General features: G+C 39.0%; 2 protein-coding genes across 2 annotated transcripts in view; one reads left to right on the forward strand and one right to left on the reverse strand.

Moving 5' to 3' along the window:
- Nucleotides 1–13,051, forward strand: part of AEBP1 (AE binding protein 1) — a 78,377-nt gene extending 65,326 nt beyond the window's left edge. The window contains exons 20-22 of the mRNA XM_053718138.1: nucleotides 239–378; nucleotides 2,345–2,444; nucleotides 12,123–13,051. Coding sequence (XP_053574113.1) covers nucleotides 239–378; nucleotides 2,345–2,444; nucleotides 12,123–12,661 — 779 coding nt within the window. The 3' untranslated portion in view covers nucleotides 12,662–13,051. The remainder of the gene's footprint in view (nucleotides 1–238; nucleotides 379–2,344; nucleotides 2,445–12,122) is intronic.
- A 56-nt stretch (nucleotides 13,052–13,107) lies between these two features.
- Nucleotides 13,108–21,678, reverse strand: part of POLD2 (DNA polymerase delta 2, accessory subunit) — a 51,392-nt gene continuing 42,821 nt past the window's right edge. The window contains exon 10 of the mRNA XM_053718139.1: nucleotides 13,108–13,504. Coding sequence (XP_053574114.1) covers nucleotides 13,362–13,504 — 143 coding nt within the window. The 3' untranslated portion in view covers nucleotides 13,108–13,361. The remainder of the gene's footprint in view (nucleotides 13,505–21,678) is intronic.

Genomic DNA, 21,678 nt, shown 5'->3' on the forward strand with positions numbered 1-21,678 from the left:
TAAACGTAAGTTTTGTGTGGTATACAAGAAAAAAAATTAAAGGAATTAGCAAAACTAGTTGTAGATATTTCAGATCTGTTCTTACCAGTCCTTTATTTTTTGGGGTTATTTCATAATTGAAAGTAGTAATAGGTTTTGATGTAAGATCACCCTCATATTTTAGTGTATAGATAAACTATTCACTTGTTGTTGAACTCTACATTTATTACATAACGGTTTCTCATCATTTCCTTGTCAGCTATGAACGACTTTAGTTACCTGCATACTAATTGTCTGGAGTTGTCCATCTATCTGGGGTGTGATAAATTCCCTCATGAAAATGAACTGGCTGAGGAGTGGGAAAACAACAAGGATGCTTTGCTGACCTTTATAGAGCAGGTAAGTGACCCTACTCACACACTCTTTACAAAGCATGACACAATAACCCCTGCTGTACTACTACAGTATTAGACCAATGGAATTACAAGTTCTCCCTCCCTTCCTAGGATTGCTCTGTCCCTTTTGGGGCATTAAACACATAGGGCAAGATGGCAAGTTGAGCTATACCGATTATACATGGAGCATTATTTTGTGCTCTGCCCCAGTAATGCTAAATTTGGTATTACAAGTTGATAGTACCCAATACATATATAGGGCACCAGATAGTATAAAGTGGTAGTAGCATGGTCACTGAGCTTGTATTACAAGTTGTTGGTTGCTACCGGTCTTTTAAATACACCCTAAGATACTACATAAATAAATGAATTAAAGGGACATGAAACCCAAAAATGTTCTTTCATGATTCAGATAGAGAATACAATTTTAACCAACTTTCCAATTTACTTCTATTATTTAATTTGCTTCCTTATCTTGTTATCATTTGCTGAAAGGTTTATCTAGGCAAGCTCAGGAGCAGCAGAGAACCTAGGTTCTAGCTGCTGATTGGTGCCTGCATAATTGCATATATATATATATATAGATTGTGATTGGCTCACCCATGTGTTCAGTTAGAAACCAGTAGTGCATTGCTGCTCCTTCAACAAATGATTCCAAGAGAAAGAAACAGATTAGATAATAGAAGTAAATTAGAAAGTTGTTTGAAATTACATTCTCTATCTGAATCATGAAAGAAAATGTTTGGGCTTCATGTCCCTTTAAGGCGTAATAAAGGGGACAATAAGGAAAAAAAGGTTTGCGGTTTTGGGAAAAAGGGTATAGGGATAAGGTATATGACAAGGTAGGTGGGAAGGGAAAGGGTTAGGTCTAATGTGTATAATTAAAAACATGGAAAGTGTTTAGCAAAGCAATAAAAAAACAACCTGAGCGAAAGTTTTGTACTAGGGCAGCTTTGCGCATTAGCGTTCTCTGACTTTTAGTGTGGGCCCTAATAGAAATTGGAGGGAAATTAACGTGCTAAAATGGTTATGGAAGTGCACATCATACAAATGTTTGTACAACATTCACCCCTGACTTGTGATACCAACGCAAATATACTAGAGGTATGGATTTCGTGCAAGCTATGTTTTTTGCCCTCAACTTTTGATTTGGCCTCACGTTCTTAGCAAGTACTAGTGCAATAATAAAATACTCTAACACAACTTTATTATTGTCCTCTTCTATTAACGAGACATGGAAATAAAAATTAAACTTTCCTTATTATTAATTTCCTTATTTAAAAAAAAAAAAAAAAAGTTATACTTTAATTGCTATCAAATATGTTTGTTTTTGTATCCCCTGATAAAGCCTTTTCATGACAGCATACTTAGATAGGCTTAGGAGCATGCTAGCAGTGTTTGCAACAATGTTTTTTGTTATTGTTAACATTGCTGCTATACAGTGCACAAGACAAATGCATGCTCATGTATCTACCTAGGTATGCTGTCATAGAAAGAGTTAGATTCCAATAAAAAAAGAAAATATAATAAAATATATATATATTTTTTTTTATTGCATTCTCTATCTGAATCAGGAAAGTTTAATTTTGACCGTCATCTCCCCCATCCCTGTCTTATCGTTATGTATTTATGTATCTACAGCATAGTAGGGATGTTAAACGTGTGCCGAAAATGCCTGCGGTCTATGATATTCAGCACTGGCTTTATTACACTAAAATTGCAAGACACAAATATCTGTATGTTGCAATTTTACTCTAATACATTTTGCACCAAAATGAGCCAATTGCTACAGAGTGTGACCGGTTTTGGCATTTGTTTTTACTAATGAATACATTGGGTGTTTAACTTACACAGTTTGCCTGTAGAATACTCTGGGTTTTTAATTTACACAGTGTATGTCAACTAGATTTAATTGGTGTACTTTGTAAAAGTATAGCATACTTACTGAAATGTCTCCATTCTATTTTCAGGTACATCGAGGTATTAAAGGCACTGTGACAGACAGACAAGGAGAGCCCATACCTAATGCCACAATCTCAGTGGCTGAGATAAACCATGATGTCATGACAGGTAACTGCAAAGCGTAGAGTAAAGCGTGTACTTTTTTTTTTTTTTATATAATCAAAGTTGTTTAAAACTGCATGATCTAAATCATGAAAGTTAAAGTGATGGTAAACTCTCCACTTTTTATAATCAGATCCTGAATGTTATTGATATTTTATATTGACTTTAATTGATCACTTCTAATAAAGATGGGCTATAACTTACTTTTTAATTTAGCCGTGCCATTCTTATACCGCATGCTCTTGCCGCCCACTTCTAAAGTAATATTTTTTGTGAGTAAACGGTTTGAACTGTTCTCCAATCAGTGCTCTATCCCTATGGCACTTTTATTGCAGCTAGTACACTGATTGGAGAACAGTTTAAACCATTAGCTCACTAAAAAATATTAATTTTGAAGTGGGCCGCAGGAGCATGTGGTATTAGAATGGCACGGCTAGATTAAAAGGTAAGTTACAGTGCATCTATCTTTATTAGAAGTTATTGAAGAAGTCCATCTAAAATATCACTAACATTCAGGAAATCAGTATCTGCTGGTGCAAAGCCGCCCCCTGCAGATTTGCGGCCAATCAGCCGCTAGCAGGGGGTGTCAATCAACCCGATCGTATTTGATCGGATTGATTTCTGTCCACGGCCTCAGAGCAGGCGGATCTTTAGACCGCTGCTTCATAACTTCTGTCGCCGGAAACAAGGGGCATCAAGTTCCATATGGAGCTTGATAAATCGGCACCTAGGCCTGAATTACCTTGCACAATTAGGCTGCTTCCGTATTACAAGTCAAAATGTTTAACCAAAGCAATTTAACATACCCAATACTTATATAGCACACAGCAAAGAACTAGTAATGCGCTCACTGCACTTGCATTATAAGTCGTTAGATAAGTCTTGCACTCCCAAACAATCCATTTGTATTTGCAAGTATGGCTGTCCCATTGGTTCTATACTCAGATATATTTATTCAGATCCTTTGTTAGCATCCAAATGCCGAAGTATGGGTGATTCAGCTCTTTTTGGAGGATCCAAATGCACGTGTATAATACTCAATAGCTGTCATTTTTGACAGTTACTGTACTGCTGCTGGCTAACCTCAGACATCGCACTGACAGGCATGGAATCACAGGCACACCCTGTCCCTGCAATTGCTAGCCTGGGGTATCCTCCGTTATGTTATTTCTGCACTTCCTCACTCCTAAGGCATGAAAAAATTAGCATGGTCACGTCGACAGGTCTGGCACAGGTGTGCTAACAGCCCAGGGTACAGCGCTGGACCTTAAGGACTAAATGACCAGTACCCTGTACATTGCTGGTCATTAAGGGGTTATTAATGTTAAATCAAAATAAACTAAAAGAAGATTGTGTTTAAAAACAGCTTACTTGTTTTTTTGAAAAAATAAACTCTTAAGTTCTACTGCCAAATGATCTGTGCAGCAAAGTTCTCTACTGAGCATGGGCAAGAACTGCCTGCTGCTAGAACAGGTGTCTACAAGAAATCAAAGCAACGAAAAGGCTACACCTTTAGTGAAAAGCAAACTTAAAAGGGACATGAAACCCAAATTTTTTCTTTCATGATTTAGAAAGAGCATACAATTTTAAACAACTTTCTAATTTACTTCTGTTATCAAATTTGCTTAATTCTCTTGATATACTTTGCTGAAAAGCATATATAGATAGGCTCAGTGGCTGCTGATTGGTTGCTGCACATAGATGCTTTGTGTGATTGGCTGAAACATGTGCATTGCTATTTCTTCAACAAAGGATATCAAAAGAATGAAGCAAATTAGCTAATACAAGTACATTGTAATGTTGTTTAACATTGTATTCTCTACTTGAATCATGAAATAATTTTTTTGGGTTTAGTGTCCCTTTAACACTAAATCTTAATTGAAGCACTTGTCTGGCTCTCTCCAGTTTTTATGTTTAGCTAAGCACAGGAGCAATGGATGAGAGAAAGGAGAGCATGGAAAAAGCAAGTGCCCCAGGAAAGCAAGGGTTAAAACAGGAGATATTTCATGGTTAATACAGTGTGGGGAACAACTTAGTCTGTCTTATATACTAATTGCCAGAGTGTCCAAAAATAGGAAGCCTTGATAGGTAAACTTTTAAAACAAGTTCCCAAACAGGTCAGGTAGGGGAATAAAGACATAAGCACAGACCCTAGGAAAGAGCTTTATGCTTAAAGAGAAGCAAAAAATGACCTCATAAATGGGAAGGTCCTAGAATCATGTGACCAGAGTGCAGCAATAACTATGGCCTGCTGGTGGTACTGTTGGATCATGTGATTTTAGGGACCAATGAATGATCAAAGGAGTTAATGAATGCAGCATACAGATCAATTTTCAATCCATACAGGGCAACCTAAAATAGTTGGTTGTGGGAGGCCACAAGGTCCACAGAAGGCTTGTCACAGAAAAGGCATAAGGATTATGGACTATTTATCAAGGTTGCAGCTAAAGTGTAGAACTCAAAGAAAGCCTTACCATCCAGCTATGGTACTAAAGTGTCAGATCAGGACAAATGTCTAGAGCTCTCTGTAAAGATCTGTGGACATTATTTTCACTGGTGGTAGAAGACGCAACCACAATCATATTTTGTGACTTAAAGGGACAGTCTAGTCAAAATAAAACTTTCATGATTCAGATAGGGCATGCAATTTTAAAAAGCTTTCCAAATGACTTTTATCATTAAATTTGCTTTGTTCCCTTGGTGGTATTTTTTAATAAAGCTAATCCTAGCTAGGCTCAAAATGATTTCTAAACCGTTGAAACCCACCTCTTGCTCAGAGAATTTTGAAAGTTTTTCAGTTAGACAGTACTGTGTGTCATATAGATAACTTTGTGCTCACTCCTGTGGAGTTTTTTAGAAGTCTGCACTGATTGGCTAAACTGCATGTCTGTCAAAAGCACTGAGATAAGGGGTCAGTCTGCAGAGGCTTAGATACAAGATAATCACAGAGGTAAATGCAATACTGGGGAATGGCTAATACATGGATTATCTATCTTTTTAAACAATAAACAATTTGGTGTAGACTGTCCCTTTTAACAAGGGCAACTTTTGGCCAGGTCTTATTGATTGAGTGTTGATTGGGAGGACTACTCAGGAGTTCAGCAGCTATGATGGTGACAATCATCCCAGAATGCTCCTCATCTTAAATATCCCAGCATGCAGGGGCTTTTAAAAGTTTCCACAGTTAAAAGGACTACTATTGTAGTCAAGCCAGATAACCACACTAGTAGTCACAGGGAGATAAGGTTACTTATCTGTGTGGAAGGCTAAAAAGTGTGACCAATAGAATTTTAAATCTGCTGGTGTGTCTACAAAAGGGTTGGCCAATATGGCAGCAAGGAGGAAAAAACACTCAAAATGAGTCAAATTGAATGAGGAAGTACAGTTGTAATCAAAATGATTCAACCCTCATTGCAATTCAGGTTTATTGTCAAAATTTACATAGTTTCAGCTGTTTGCAATGAACAAATCAAACAAAAGCAATTGAAATAGATCAACACAATGAATGCTTCAAGTGGTTTTCCCAAATTCAAGTGAAAATGCAATTTTTAATGAATTCTGCAGTTTCAAAATTATTCAACCCCTTCTTGGCAAGCATCTTTAATACTTAGTTGAGCACCCTTTTGCAGTTATGACCTGCTACAAACAAGATGCATAGCCAAACACCAGCTTCTGGCAGTGTCCCTAAGGAATCTTAGCCCATTACTCATGAGCAATGGCCTCCAGTTCAGTAATATTCTTGGGTTTGCGTGCTGCAACCGCCTTCTTCAAATCCCACCAGAGATTTTCTATGGGGTTCAAGTCAGGTGACTGTGATGGCCACTGCAATCAAGCCTTGGTGGAACTTGTGGTATGCTTGGGATCATCGTCCAGTTGTAAGGTCCAATAACGTTTTAGCTTCCTCACAGACAGCATGACGTTTTCACCACAGCCGTGTTAGCCCCCCCCCCCAATAAAAAATTTAAAACAAACTTAAAGGGACACTGTACCCAAATTTTTTCTTTTGTAATTCAGAAAGAGCATGCAATTTTAAGCAACTTTCTAATTTACTCCTATTATCAATTTTTCTTCGTTCTCTTGCTATCATTATTTGAAAAAGAAGGCATCTAAGCTTTTTTTTGGTTTCAGTACTCTGGACAGCACTTTTTTATTGGTGGATGAATTTATCCACCAATCAGCAAGGACAACCCAGGTTGTTCACCAAAAATGGGCCGGCATCTAAACTTACATTCTTGCATTTCAAATAAAGATACCAAGAGAATGAAGAAAATTGGATGATAGGAGTAAATGAGAAAGTTGCTTAAAATGTCATGCTCAATCTGAATCAAGAAAGAATTTTTTTGGGTACAGTGTCCCTTTAATTCAGTTGGGTTAGATCAATTGCTATTTATTTATTTGTTAGATCTAGCATACAAGGAGCGGTATTAACAATTATTTGGAGAGGGGCTAACCCATCATCAGCCTGCCCCTCATCAAAAAATTGGACAAAATTTTATTTAATTTGTTAGCTGGGTATGATCAGCTACTTGTTTTGTTAAATCTAACATAATTATCGACATAATAGGATAATTTAAATAAAAAATTCAGACAAAAAAATATTCAGGCTAATAGATATTTGTTAGATCAGGTTTGATTAAGTGTTTATTACATTAGATCTAACAAACTAAAGCTAGTATTAACAATTATTTAGAGGGGGGCTAAACCGTCATCATCCCCCCTTAACAAAAACTGGTTAAAAAGTTAATTTGATAGATATTTGTTAGATAAGGTATGATCAGTCAGTTGATTTGTTAGATCTAACATAATTATGGAGAGGGGGGGGGGAGGGTTGGCCCCCCCAAATCAAAATCAAATCAGGCTGATAGATATTTGTTAGATCAGTTTAGTTCAAGTGTTTAAATTTAACTTGCAAAAGGTGCTATTAATAATCATATTATGGGAGCTTCTAAATATTCAGTATGGGCTGTTAGCTCCCATAATAAAAATTGGACACAAAACTATATAAATTATTTGATAGATGTTTGTCAGTTCAGGTATGATCAGTTCATTCTTTTGTTAGACCCAATATAATTACAGACATAATATGTTATACATTGGGGGACTAGCCTAATAGATCTTTGTTAGATCAGGTTAGATAAAGTGTTTAGGTATTAACAATTATTTGGTGGGGGCGCTAACCTGTCATCAGCCCCACTTAAAAATTGGACAAAAAGTATGATCAGTCAGTTGTTTTGTTAGATCTAACATATATACCAGCGATGGCGAACCTATAGCAAGCATGCCACAGCTGGCACGGAGCGACATGCCTGTTGCCACCCGAGCCATAATTCTGCAAACATCGCTCACTGTTCTTTTAGAAGACCTGCCTGGCCTGTAAAGAGGAGCAAGCCTGCACACAGATTACGTAGGCAGAGCATCACAGGAGCAGTATAAACTCAGCGCCAAACTTGTTTACCCTCACCACAAAACGCACGCTAACAGGGATATGTCCGGCGGCAGCAGCAGGTGAGAAAGTGATTTCCGAACTTGCCTGATAAATTCCTGCCTCCTGCCGAACGGCTATACTTCAGAGCGCTGAGCACGGTGAGCCACTATGATTATATGTGCATGGGAGAATCCATGCTTATTCATGATCAGTGTATAATCAAGTATATCTTGTGATTAGCATCTGTGATACATTTAGTTGTCATACTAAGGAGAACAAATGTCTGTGTATAATACATTTATTTTCTTTTTTTAAATGTCTGGTAAATATTGTCCTGCTATTTAACCTTTTAATGCCGTTCTATTCCGTCATAATTACACTAGGCTTTAAAGCCGTTATGACAGAATAGAACGTCATAGCCAACAGCTGTCCTGAAGCCTTCTGTGCTTCCAGGATTTGATCGCGGTCTGGAGGGCGTTCCTAGGGTTGTAGGGATGACCCCCAGACTCGACCCAATAATTGAAATCTCAGTTGTTCCGATGTAGACACTTTAACCCTGTCGCGAAAGGGTTAAAGCTGATTTTTTTTTTGGGGGGGGGGGGGCGGTTTGTTACCATAGTGAGCTTTTAACAGTTGCTAGCCACTACATAGCTTTCAGCACTAGAGTAGAGAGAAAGGAGAGAAGTAAGAATATAGTTGCTTCCAACAACTACACAGCAGTTTGTCACTTCTAGAGAGTGCCAGGTGAATACACAATATTCCTACTAAAAAATTCCTTCTCTAACCCTTCCACTTTCCAAATCAAAGGATGAAACCACTGTAAATGTATTTCTGACAGTTACTGTGTTAAATTCTGTTTGATATATGTTTGTAGCAGCATGAGATTAAATTTGGTTTGTGTTACTGGTAATCTAGGCATGTTAAATCACTGAGTTCTATTGGGTGTTTTATAGACACAAATGTATTGTTATGGATCCTATCTTTTAAACAGTTGTGTCACTTTAAGCTTTAAATGCTATTTACAACTCGGAGCATCTTTACAACAACAAAAAAAGCTAATAATGTGGACAGTGTTAAAAGACCACTAAATACAGTAAAATACATAATAAAAAGACAATAACACTTAAATAAGCAGATTTTTTTTTTATCTGGCAAAATAGTTTTTTTCTCTCATTTTCTGGTCCCCTGTATAATGTGACAGACATCAGCCAATCACAGACTAGTATACATATACCCTGTGAGCTTGTGCACATTATGCTCAGTAGGAGCTGGTGCCACAGAAAGTCTGTATTTAAAAAGATTGTGCAAAATGTGATAAGGGAAGTAAATTGGAAGTCTCTTAAAAATGCTGTTCTATTTGACTTATGAAAGTTTATTTGGACTTTAGTGTCCCTTTAAATAGCAAGCTGGTCAAATAACATACATTGACTTTGTTGTGTATATATGTGTATATATATATATATATATATATATATATATATATATATGTGTGTGTGTGTGTGTGTGTACGTACATAAAAAGTGAAAACACCACTGAAAACTACTACGAAAAAATAAAAAAACTATATTACAGGGACTCGCCCATTAAAATACAGCCGCCTCTCTTTTTCTCACAGTTGTATAAAGTGTTTTTTCTAATAACATTTTTTTTTTTTATTCAGGTTTAACTGCAGTGTTGGCACTTTAAAGTAGATACGTTGCTTTTTTGGCGCAGTTTGGGCACTCAGGCTCGCCATCACTGATATATACAGAGATATTAGGTATTAAGGGCCAGATTACAAGTGGAGCGCTTAATATCGCTTTAGTGAAAGTGATATTTGCGCTCCACTGTGTAATTCATGCACACTCTAATGTTTAGAACCTAAGAGCAGCGAAAGGGTTAAGTAGTGCATCAATTGCAGCAAATAGAAATATATATGAATATGATATATATGCTTATACATATATATTTATGTGTTAAAGTGCTAAATCCAAGCATAGAACAAACGCTATGATTTACAATCACTAAAAATAAAGTGGACTTTAAGTGATCAAACAAATAAAAAAGGGAGCTATACTCACCCTTTCTGTGCCGTTGTACAGCGCTAAATCTTAGCTGCTCCGGCCGCCCATGGCACATCAATCTCCTTTAATAAGGGTGACGTTTGCACCTCTGAACCAATAGCTGTGCGTGTCAACTGACAGTGTTCTGTATGCACGCACGGCTATTGGTTTAGAGGTGCAAGCGGCACCTTGTTGGTAGAAGATCGATGTGCCGTGGGCGGCCGGAGCCTCTAGGTTTAGCGCTGTGCAATGGAACAGAAAGGTTGAGTTAAGCAACACTTGGTTTTTTGTTTGATCACATAAAGTCCACTTTACTTTTAGTGATGGTAAATCCTAGCGTTTGCTAAACGCTTAGATTTACCATCACTTTTTAACATGTAAATACACACATATTAACACACAAATATAGATGTATATAAGCATAGATATATATTTACTGGGAACACACAGTTCCCATAGACCGCAATGTAAAGGCACTTTTCAGTGCTGTTTTTTTTTCCTAACACCCACTCCCACCACTTTACCCCCAAAATATTGCCTAGTGCAGTTATTTTATTAAAAAATAAAGATGCAGCTATCACTATTTTGTAATAAAATACACTACACTGTATTTTGGAGCCATATAGGACACATTTTTAAAATTCACCAGAGATCTGATCTCTGGTTAATTTTATAAGCTCTAATGACTACTGCGAGCCCCCCCTCCAAATAATTGTTAACCCCACTACTTGTAGGCTAGATCTAAAGAAAACAATAATTGATCTAACCTACTGAAGTAAGTTTGTTTTATCGCTCCTCAGAACAGAATCCCAAAATGCCTATGGTCTTATTTATATGCTTTTGAGCATACTGGAGCTGACTTTTCTTGTTCTTTTGGGTCAGTAGTGGTGTACGTCTTGGAGTTCTGGCATGGAAACCTAAGTTTAGTAGACACCTTACTGTGCAAACTGAAACCTCAGTGCCTGCTGCCACCAAGTCTTGCTGCAGGTCTTTTGCAGTCACTCAAAGGTTTTTCTCAACCTGCCTTCTCAGAAATTTGGTTGCATCTGTTGATAGCTTCCATTTTCTGCCCCGTCCAGGTAGTGTAGCCACTGTTTCTTTAACTTTGAACTTGAGAACTATGCTTCAAACAGAGGCATTCAAACGTGACACTCAACAAACTCCTAGCCAGTTTAGGAATTGTATGTGTTCTAGCTCAATCACACCTGGTGCAACTAATGAAGCCCTTGATTAGTTGCCTGTTTTGCATATTTGTGCTGTTGTGAGGGATTCTATTCAGGGGGTTGAATAATTTTGAGACTACAGAATTCATTAAAAGTTGCATTTTAAGTTGAATTTGGGGAAACCACTTAAAGCATTAGTTGTGTTGCTCTATTTCAATTGCTTTTGTTTGATTTGTTCATTGCAAACAGCTGGAAGTCTGTACATGTTGACAAACCTGATTTGCAATGGGGAGTTGAATAATTTTGATTACAACTGTACCTTTTGGAGGTGAGACACAGGTTTTGATGGTATACATTTGAAAGAAAGAAGAGTTGCCAAAATAGATAAACATGGAGGACACTGTTTTTATCAATATTACAAGATTTGGATGACCCACAAACTGTAAAATAGCAGCAATGATGTGCCAGATAGCCCTTGGTAGCTGGGCTAGTGGAGGTGTAGTTTATTGTTCTGTTAACAGGTAAAGGAAATAAGCCAAGCATAGTGAAGAAAGTAAAACTGGACATTTAGATCTGACCCTATGCCTCTTGGGAGAACTAGATTTTTAGTGTTCTATTCCATGATGAGAGAGGCAGAAGATCACTTAGGAAGGTGGTAAAATAGATGTCTAAAAGAAAGTAATAAAAATAAGCAACTCTTGTCTGAGGTGTCTCCTGCAACACTTCTGTTACTGGCAAAGGATGTAGAATTGATCAGCAAGTTCACAAAAAAATTCAAGGGAGCTAGATGAAATCTCGTGTCAGATTGTCTGAGGAAATAGAAGTAATCCCTTAGTCACGCGTTGTCCTGATGAATGTAAGGAGAGAAAAAAAACCTAGTAGCTTTACTTAGAACATTTTTATAACCAATGCAGTTCTCCCCATGTGTATAGCAGTTTGCTTACTGCCTTTTCTATATAAAAAGGCACTTTGAACACTTGCCGGTCTAATTTTATATACAGCCCTTGTCTAATTACTACCTAAACTTTAACGCTTTTTTCCTCCTTTTCTGCAGCAAGTGGTGGGGACTACTGGCGTATTCTTAATCCTGGGGAATACAGAGTAACTGCACGGGCAGAAGGCTACACACAAAGTACCAAGGTGTGCAATGTTGGATATGAAATGGGGGCAACCTACTGTAACTTTGTCTTGCCACGATCTAACTGGAAGAGGATTAAGGAGATCATTGCCATGAAGGGTAACGGCCCCATTCGTTTTGTACGTCCTGGGGGCCGACGGCTCTCTCCAATTGCTCGTCAGCGTATGGAGAGGCGTCGTTTGTTGATGAGACGTAGAGGCAACCTCACTACAACCTTGCCACCAACCACTACACCATTTATTCCCACTACTACCATGCCTCCCCCTGACACTGCCACTACAATGGCTCCTCGCCGACTGGAGCCACCAACTTCTATTGAGCCTTTATGGGACACAGAGACTGAAACCTACACAGAGATTGTAACTGAAACAGAAACATGGGAGGAAGACGTCAGCACACCTGCTGCCCCATTCACAACTGCAGAGACTTATACAGTAAATTTTGGGGATTTCTAAGCAGGAAAGTTAAATATGAATGATTAAATGTAAGTGAGCTGGAAGAGACACAGCCTATGATGAAGAATATCCACTCTTTTATATAGTGCTCTCATTTACCCTTCTTTCCAACTTGTAGTGTTTCATGAGCATAGCTAGGTTTAAATAGCTAAATGTAACATCTAAACACATGAGAGTCCAATAAGGAATATTATTGAGGGAGTCCTATTGCTTGCAAAACCTCCAAATGGGTTCAAACACATTTTGGGTAGCTGTGAAAGTTGAACAAGTAATACCAACTATTCTGGACCTAAAACCCATGCAAGGACCTTCTGGGTAACAGCAATGCTAGCTACATGCCTTATTGCAAAAGCCTGTACAGGTCTACTAATAAAAAACGGTTTCTACAAAGTGTTATAAGATCTTGTCATTATTATATACGGCATACACACAATACATACAAAGGCTAAGGAGAGAGTATTTTTATTCCCTCATTTAAGAATTTCATTAAAAAAATATGAATGTAAATAAAGTAACATACAAAATACAACAGTCTACTGCAGTGTTCAATTTGAGAGACGGCTCTTAAATGGAGTTGTTCTGTCAATTTCATTCATCAAATGGTATCAGTTTTATTTCCATTCCATGACTGAGCGGTGTCCCCCAAGGATTCAAAAGTCCCTATGACCATACAGAGCGTGGCTCAACAATAACCTCAATTTCAGTCACACGAATCATCTTCTGCGCTGAATCCAGAGAAGCAGATTGGTTGACATTGCAGAGTGCGTAGGTTCACAAGGCAGGCCGTTTGTGTGCTGCTGAATTCTGGGATTGCCAGAAGTAAAACACGCTGACCCTCCTCACCTGCAGAGAAATGCACAGAGTAAGTAAGACATGATGGGGGGGGGGGGGGGGGGAGTATCAATAGCACAAAGCAACCCTTAGAAAACAAAAAAAATAAACTGATTTATCTACAAACATCCCCATAGACTTCAAAGATATGATACAATTTTTTTTCTTTCATGAATCCAAAAGAGCATACAGTTTTAAACAATTCTCCATTTTACTTCTATTGTCTAATTTGCTTTGTTCCTTTGGTATATCCTTTGTTGAAAAGAATACCCAGGTAGGCTCAGGAGCTAGCTGCTGATTGGTGGCACTGGCTGCTCATATATTTCTGTTGTCATTGGCTTACAGATGTGTGCAGCTAGCTCCCAGCAGTGCATTTCTGCTCCAACAACAGATTCCAATAAAATGAAGCAAAATTGGTAATAAAAGTAAATTGGAAATTTTGTTTAGAAATGTATCTGAATCTTGAAAGAAAATTTGGGTTTCATGTCCCTTTAATGATTTTATGTTGAATATCATTAAATAAACAATTTAGAGCGTGTCATTTTGGCATTAGAATGCCCCTTTAACAAGTACAATAAACCATGTAACCCAGCCCTTAACCCTTTCATGCAGGGTTTAATTTGTCTACATTGGAACAACTTGACTCGATCACATTCAGGAGGGGCCGTTGGCTTCAGTACAGCCAAAACGGCTAGGACGTTCCATGCAGTCCTAACGGCGCTAAAGCCCAGCACAGTTGGGACGGCATGGAACGTCCTAACGTCGGGAAAATGTTAAAGGACCACTCAATGCAGTAGAATTGTATAATTAACAAGTACATAAGAAAAAGACAATAACTCTTACTCTGAATTTCAAATAAGCAGTAGATTTTTTTCTGATACATTTATTTTTCTCCCATTTTCCAGCCCCCTGTATCATGTGACAGACATCAGCCAATCACAGACTAGTATACTTATACCCTGTGAGCTTGTGCCCATGTTCAGTAGAATCTTGTTCCCCAGAAAGTGTGACTATAAAAAGGATTGTGCAAAATATGATAATGGAAGTAAATTGGAAAGTGTCTTAAAATTGCATGCTCTATCTGAATCATAAGTTTATTTTGACTTGAGTGTCCCTTTAAAGAGACACTCAAGTCAAAAACAGAATTTATGTTTACCTGATAAATTACTTTCTCCAACGGTGTGTCCGGTCCACGGCGTCATCCTTACTTGTGGGATATTCTCTTCCCCAACAGGAAATGGCAAAGAGCCCAGCAAAGCTGGTCACATGATCCCTCCTAGGCTCCGCCTACCCCAGTCATTCGACCGACGTAAAGGAGGAATATGCATAGGAGAAATCATATGATACCGTGGTGACTGTAGTTAGAGAAAATAATTCATCAGACCTGATTAAAAAACCAGGGCGGGCCGTGGACCGGACACACCGTTGGAGAAAGTAATTTATCAGGTAAACATAAATTCTGTTTTCTCCAACATAGGTGTGTCCGGTCCACGGCGTCATCCTTACTTGTGGGAACCAATACCAAAGCTTTAGGACACGGATGAAGGGAGGGAGCAAATCAGGTCACCTAAATGGAAGGCACCACGGCTTGCAAAACCTTTCTCCCAAAAATAGCCTCTGAAGAAGCAAAAGTATCGAATTTGTAAAATTTGGCAAAAGTGTGCAGTGAAGACCAAGTCGCTGCCTTACATATCTGGTCAACAGAAGCCTCGTTCTTGAAGGCCCATGTGGAAGCCACAGCCCTAGTGGAGTGAGCTGTGATTCTTTCAGGAGGCTGCCGTCTGGCAGTCTCATAAGCCAATCGGATGATGCTTTTAAGCCAAAAAGAGAGAGAGGTAGAAGTTGCTTTTTGACCTCTCCTTTTACCAGAATAAACAACAAACAAAGAAGATGTTTGTCTGAAATCCTTTGTAGCCTCTAAATAGAATTTTAGAGCACGAACTACATCCAAATTGTGTAACAAACGTTCCTTCTTTGAAACTGGATTTGGACACAAAGAAGGCACAACTATCTCCTGGTTAATATTTTTGTTAGAAACAACTTTCGGAAGAAAACCAGGCTTAGTACGCAAAACCACCTTATCTGCATGGAACACCAGATAAGGAGGAGAACACTGCAGAGAAGATAACTCTGAAACTCTTCTAGCAGAAGAAATTGCAACCAAAAACAAAACTTTCCAAGATAGTAACTTAATATCTACGGAATGTAAGGGTTCAAACGGAACCCCTTGAAGAACTGAAAGAACAAAATTTAGACTCCAAGGAGGAGTCAAAGGTCTGTAAACAGGCTTGATTCTAACCAGAGCCTGAACAAAAGCTTGAACATCTGGCACAGCCGCCAGCTTTTTGTGAAGTAAAACAGACAAAGCAGAGATCTGTCCCTTCAAAGAACTTGCAGATAATCCTTTCTCCAAACCCTCTTGTAGAAAGGATAGAATCTTAGGAATTTTTATCTTGTTCCATGGGAATCCTTTGGATTCACACCAACAGATATATTTTTTCCATATTTTATGGTAAATTTTCCTAGTTACAGGCTTTCTAGCCTGAATAAGAGTATCTATGACAGAATCTGAAAACCCACGCTTTGATAAAATCAAGCGTTCAATCTCCAAGCAGTCAGTTGGAGGGAAACCAGATTCGGATGTTCGAATGGACCTTGAACAAGAAGGTCCTGTCTCAAAGGTAGCTTCCATGGTGGAGCCGATGACATATTCACCAGGTCTGAATACCAAGTCCTGGGTGGCCACGCAGGAGCTATCAAGATCACCGAAGCCCTCTCCTGATTGATCCTGGCTACCAGCCTGGGGATGAGAGGAAACGGTGGGAATACATAAGCTAGGTTGAAGGTCCAAGGCGCTACTAGTGCATCCACTAGAGTCGCCTTGGGATCCCTGGACCTGGACCCGTAACAAGGAACCTTGAAGTTCTGACGAGAGGCCATCAGATCCATGTCTGGAATGCCCCATAATTGAGTTATTTGGGCAAAGATTTCCGGATGGAGTTCCCACTCCCCCGGATGGAAGGTCTGACGACTCAGAAAATCCGCTTCCCAATTTTCCACTCCTGGGATGTGGATTGCAGACAAGTGGCAGGAGTGATCCTCCGCCCATTGAATTATCTTGGTCACTTCCTCCATCGCCAGGGAACTCCTTGTTCCCCCCTGATGGTTGATATATGCAACAGTCGTCATGTTGTCTGATTGAAACCTTATGAATTTGGCCTTTGTTAGATGAGGCCAAGCTTTGAGAGCATTGAATATCGCTCTCAGTTCCAGAATGTTTATCGGGAGAAGAGATTCTTCCCGGGACCATAGACCCTGAGCTTTCAGGGGTTCCCAGACCGCGCCCAAGCCCACCAGGCTGGCGTCGGTCGTGACAATGACCCACTCCGGTCTGCGGAAGCTCATTCCCTGTGACAGGTTGTCCAGGGTCAGCCACCAACGGAGTGAATCTCTGGTCCTTTGATCTACTTGGATCGTCGGAGACAAGTCTGTATAATCCCCATTCCACTGTCTGAGCATGCACAGTTGTAATGGTCTTAGATGAATTAGTGCAAAAGGAACTATGTCCATTGCCGCAACCATCAAACCTATTACTTCCATGCACTGCGCTATGGAAGGAAGAAGAACAGAATGAAGTACTTGACAAGAGCTTAGAAGTTTTGATTTTCTGACCTCCGTCAGAAAAATCTTCATTTCTAAGGAATCTATTATTGTTCCCAAGAAGGGAACTCTTGTTGACGGGGACAGAGAACTTTTTTCTATGTTCACTTTCCACCCGTGAGATCTGAGAAAGGCTAGGACAATGTCCGTATGAGCCTTTGCTTTTGACAGAGACGACGCTTGAATCAGGATGTCGTCCAAGTAAGGTACTACTGCAATGCCCCTTGGTCTTAGTACCGCTAGAAGGGACCCTAGTACCTTTGTGAAAATCCTTGGAGCAGTGGCTAATCCGAATGGAAGTGCCACAAACTGGTAATGCTTGTCCAGAAAGGCGAACCTTAGGAACCGATGATGTTCCTTGTGGATAGGAATATGTAGGTACGCATCCTTTAAATCCACCGTGGTCATGAATTGACCTTCCTGGATGGTAGGAAGGATCGTTCGAATGGTTTCCATCTTGAACGATGGAACCCTTAGAAATTTGTTTAGAATCTTGAGATCTAAAATTGGTCTGAATGTTCCCTCTTTTTTGGGAACTATGAAAAGGTTGGAGTAAAACCCCATCCCTTGTTCTCCTAATGGAACAGGATGAATCACTCCCATTCTTAACAGGTCTTCTACACAATGTAAGAATGCCTGTCTTTTTATTTGGTTCGAAGATAATTGAGACCTGTGGAACCTTCCCCTTGGGGGTAGTTCCTTGAATTCCAGGAGATAACCTTGAGAAACTATTTCTAGCGCCCAATGATCCTGAACATCTCTTGCCCAAGCCTGAGCAAAGAGAGAAAGTCTGCCCCCCACCAGATCCGGTCCCGGATCGGGGGCCAACACTTCATGCTGTTTTGGTAGCAGTGGCAGGTTTCTTGGCCTGCTTACCCTTGTTCCAGCCTTGCATCGGTCTCCAGGCTGGTTTGGTTTGAGAAGTATTACCCTCTTGCTTAGAGGGTGTAGAATTTGAGGCTGGTCCGTTTCTGCGAAAGGGACGAAAATTTGGCTTATTTAAATGGGGAGAAACCTTGGCTTTCAAACATATAGAACATCGTTTATCTGATGGTTCAGACATGTTAACAGGCATAAACTTGATAACAAAGCACAAAAAACGTTTTAAAATAAAACCGTTACTGTCACTTTAAATTTTAAACTGAACACACTTTATTACTGAATATGTGAAAAAGTATGAAGGAATTGTTCAAAATTCACCAAAATTTCACCACAGTGTCTTAAAGCCTTAAAAATATTGCACACCAAATTTGAAAGCTTTAACTCTTAAAATAACGGAACCGGAGCCGTTTTTACATTTAACCCCTATACAGTCCCAGGTATCTGCTTTGCTGAGACCCAACCAAGCCCAGAGGGGAATACGATACCAAATGACGCCTTCAATAAGCTTTTTCAGTGGTTCTTAGCTCCTCACACATGCATCTGCATGCCTTGCTCTCCAAAAACAACTGCGCATTAGTGGCGCGAAAATGAGGCTCTGCCTATGACTAGAAAAGGCCCCCAGTGAAAAAGGTGTCCAATACAGTGCCTGCCGTTTTTTTAAAACAAACCCCAAGATTATAAGAACTATTAATAGTTATAATCCACCAAATATGCTTAGAAAGTAATCGTATTAGCCCAAAAATATGTCTACCAGTCTTTAAAGCCCTTATGAAGCCCTTTATTCTTGTACTTAGCTAAGAAAATGGCTTACCGGTTCCCATAGGGAAAATGACAGCCTTCCAGCATTACAAAGTCTTGTTAGAAATGTGGCCAGTCATACCTCAAGCAGCAAAGTCTGCCCACTGTTTCCCCCAACTGAAGTTACTTCATCTCAACAGTCCTGTGTGGAAACAGCCATCGATTTTAGTAACGGTTGCTAAAATCATCTTCCTCTTACAAACAGAAATCTTCATCTCTTTTCTGTTTCAGAGTAAATAGTACATACCAGCACTATTTTAAAATAACAAACTCTTGATTGAAGGATAAAAACTACATTTAAACACCAAAAAACTCTTAACCATCTCCGTGGAGATGTTGCCTGTGCAACGGCAAAGAGAATGACTGGGGTAGGCGGAGCCTAGGAGGGATCATGTGACCAGCTTTGCTGGGCTCTTTGCCATTTCCTGTTGGGGAAGAGAATATCCCACAAGTAAGGATGACGCCGTGGACCGGACACACCTATGTTGGAGAAATTAAACTTTTATGATTCAGATAGAGCATGCAATTTTAAACACTAATTTACTTCCATTAACAAAATGTGCAGTCTTTTTATATTGTATACACTTTGAGTCACCAGCTCCTACTGAGCATGTGCATGAATTCACAGAATATACGTACATGCATTTATGATTGGCTGATGGCTGTCACATGATATAGGAGGAGTGGAAAAAAGTCTGAACTTCAAGTGAGTAGTAGATTTTTTTGTGACAAATTTCAGTAAGTGCTACTACATTGTCTTAGTTCTGCAAATCTACTGTATTTACTGGTCCTTTAAAGTGAATGTAAATTTTTATGCTAAAGTGCCCGGTTTTTAAAAGTTCGATTAAAAACAGAGGCACTTTAATTCCTCAAAATTTACATTTCACTCCTGTTGTGAAAAAAAAATATTAGCTTTTAAACTTCACAGCAGCTCCAAGCTTCCTCCAGTCGTCGCAAGCCATTTCTGATATCAGAATTGATGCATAGGTCATCCTACAATCACGCCCGCCCCCCGTGGGAATCAGTGTCTGATTCAACGCCGTGATTGGAGGAAGCTGGATTCCTCATTTTAGACCCAGGAAGAGGCTTTGTGACGGGTGGAGGAAGCTGGATCTGCTGTCAAGTTTAAAAGGTAAGTTTTTTTTCATAACAGGAGTGAAATGTAAATTTTGATGTATTAAAGTGCCCCTGTTTTTAATCAAATTTTTAAAAACCGGGCACTTTAGCATCAAAATTTACATTCACTTTAAAGTTGAATACTAAAAAAAAAAAAATGTGCGTCTAATTTCTGTGCCTTAAAGAGCCATCATAGCAACAACAAAAATAAAGGAATGCGCTAATCTGTTCAAGCATTCAATTTTAAGACTATCGCCCCTAGACTACTACGTGTTTAACCCCCACAAAAGGGGTTAAACAGTAGAAATACCATTTGGGAATCTCCAAGCACTGAACAGCTGAATCAATCAACAGTGCTGGTCGCACGACTCCGATATGGAACTAGCGCTGCTGATTGGATTAGCAGTGTTTTCCACTTGGGATCAGCTGTGCTCCACAGGTCCATTTTGCAGGTTTAAAGACGCAGTAGTCTAGGGTTGATAGTCTTAAATAAATGCTCTAATCTGTAGCCTGTAATTTTATGGACTATAATGGCCGTTTAACAAATGTTACTGTAGTGATTTCTTAGATATCTTGTACTAGTGTCCCCATGTGGTGTTATGTGGAACTACGGTTTTTTTTGTGTGCGATTCAAGAAAATTATTCCAAAGTATTTGTGTCTTTGAATGCAATTGTACATTTTTACTCAATAGCTTAGCGTAGTTGGGAAAGTATTGTATATATCTGGGGAGAAGATATTTATTATTATAAAAAATGTTTTTGCTTGTGATGGGAACACTTCAATTTAATAATGGATGTATAGTTTAAATTAGGACCCTTTCTGAGCTCCAGTTTATAACTGAAATGCTGTTAAAAGGGCCAAATAGCTGAATTAGCTGCCATGACTGACCTGAGATTTGAAAAAAACACACAAAAAAAAAAAACATACAACATACAAAAAGGAGTATATTACTATTGGTTAGAAAAGGTTTTAAAAATGGATTTATTTCTACAAAATTTCCCATAGACTTTACATTGTGGACTTTGTAGAAAATTAGATAAAGATTTATAAAAGGATTGTGACTGACCCCTAAATGAATCAATTGTCTGCATGCACTTTTAAACAAATTTTATTTCAATTTACTTCATTCTCTAATTCTTTGCTGAAGAAGCAGCAATGAACTACTGAGAGGTAATTAACTGAACACATCTAGTGAGCCAATCACAAGAGAAAAATGTGTGCAGGCACCAATCACCAGCTAGCTTCCACTAGTGTAGGATATGTACATATTCTTTCAACAACAGATACCAAGAAAAAGTACATTTGAAAATAGAAGTGAAATTTAAACTGCATGCACTTCATCAAATTTATTTATGACTTTTCTATCCCTTTTAAAGGGACATTGTACACAAGATTTTTCTTGGCATAAAGGTTTTGTAGATGATCCGTTTATATTGCCCATCTGGGAGTGTTTTTGTAACAATGTATAGTTTTGCTTATTTTTTATTGATAACATTGTGCTGATTTTAGGATTCCTAACCAAGTCCCACAGTGTCAGATGTAAACTCTACAGATTCCTGCTGGATCCTGTTTGTGTAATGGGTCTTCTCATATGCGGAGAGGAGGGGGGGGGGGTAAGGGGTCTGCTCTTCCTGCTTTCTCAGCCATTTTCAGTGGGTGTCCCAGCCTAACCTCTTGTGCAGTGCTAGACTGTGAGCTTCTAAGTACGTTTTAAAAAAGATTTTACACT

The sequence above is a fragment of the Bombina bombina genome, chromosome 6, assembly GCF_027579735.1.
Source record: "Bombina bombina isolate aBomBom1 chromosome 6, aBomBom1.pri, whole genome shotgun sequence".
Taxonomy (NCBI): Eukaryota; Metazoa; Chordata; class Amphibia; order Anura; family Bombinatoridae; genus Bombina; species Bombina bombina.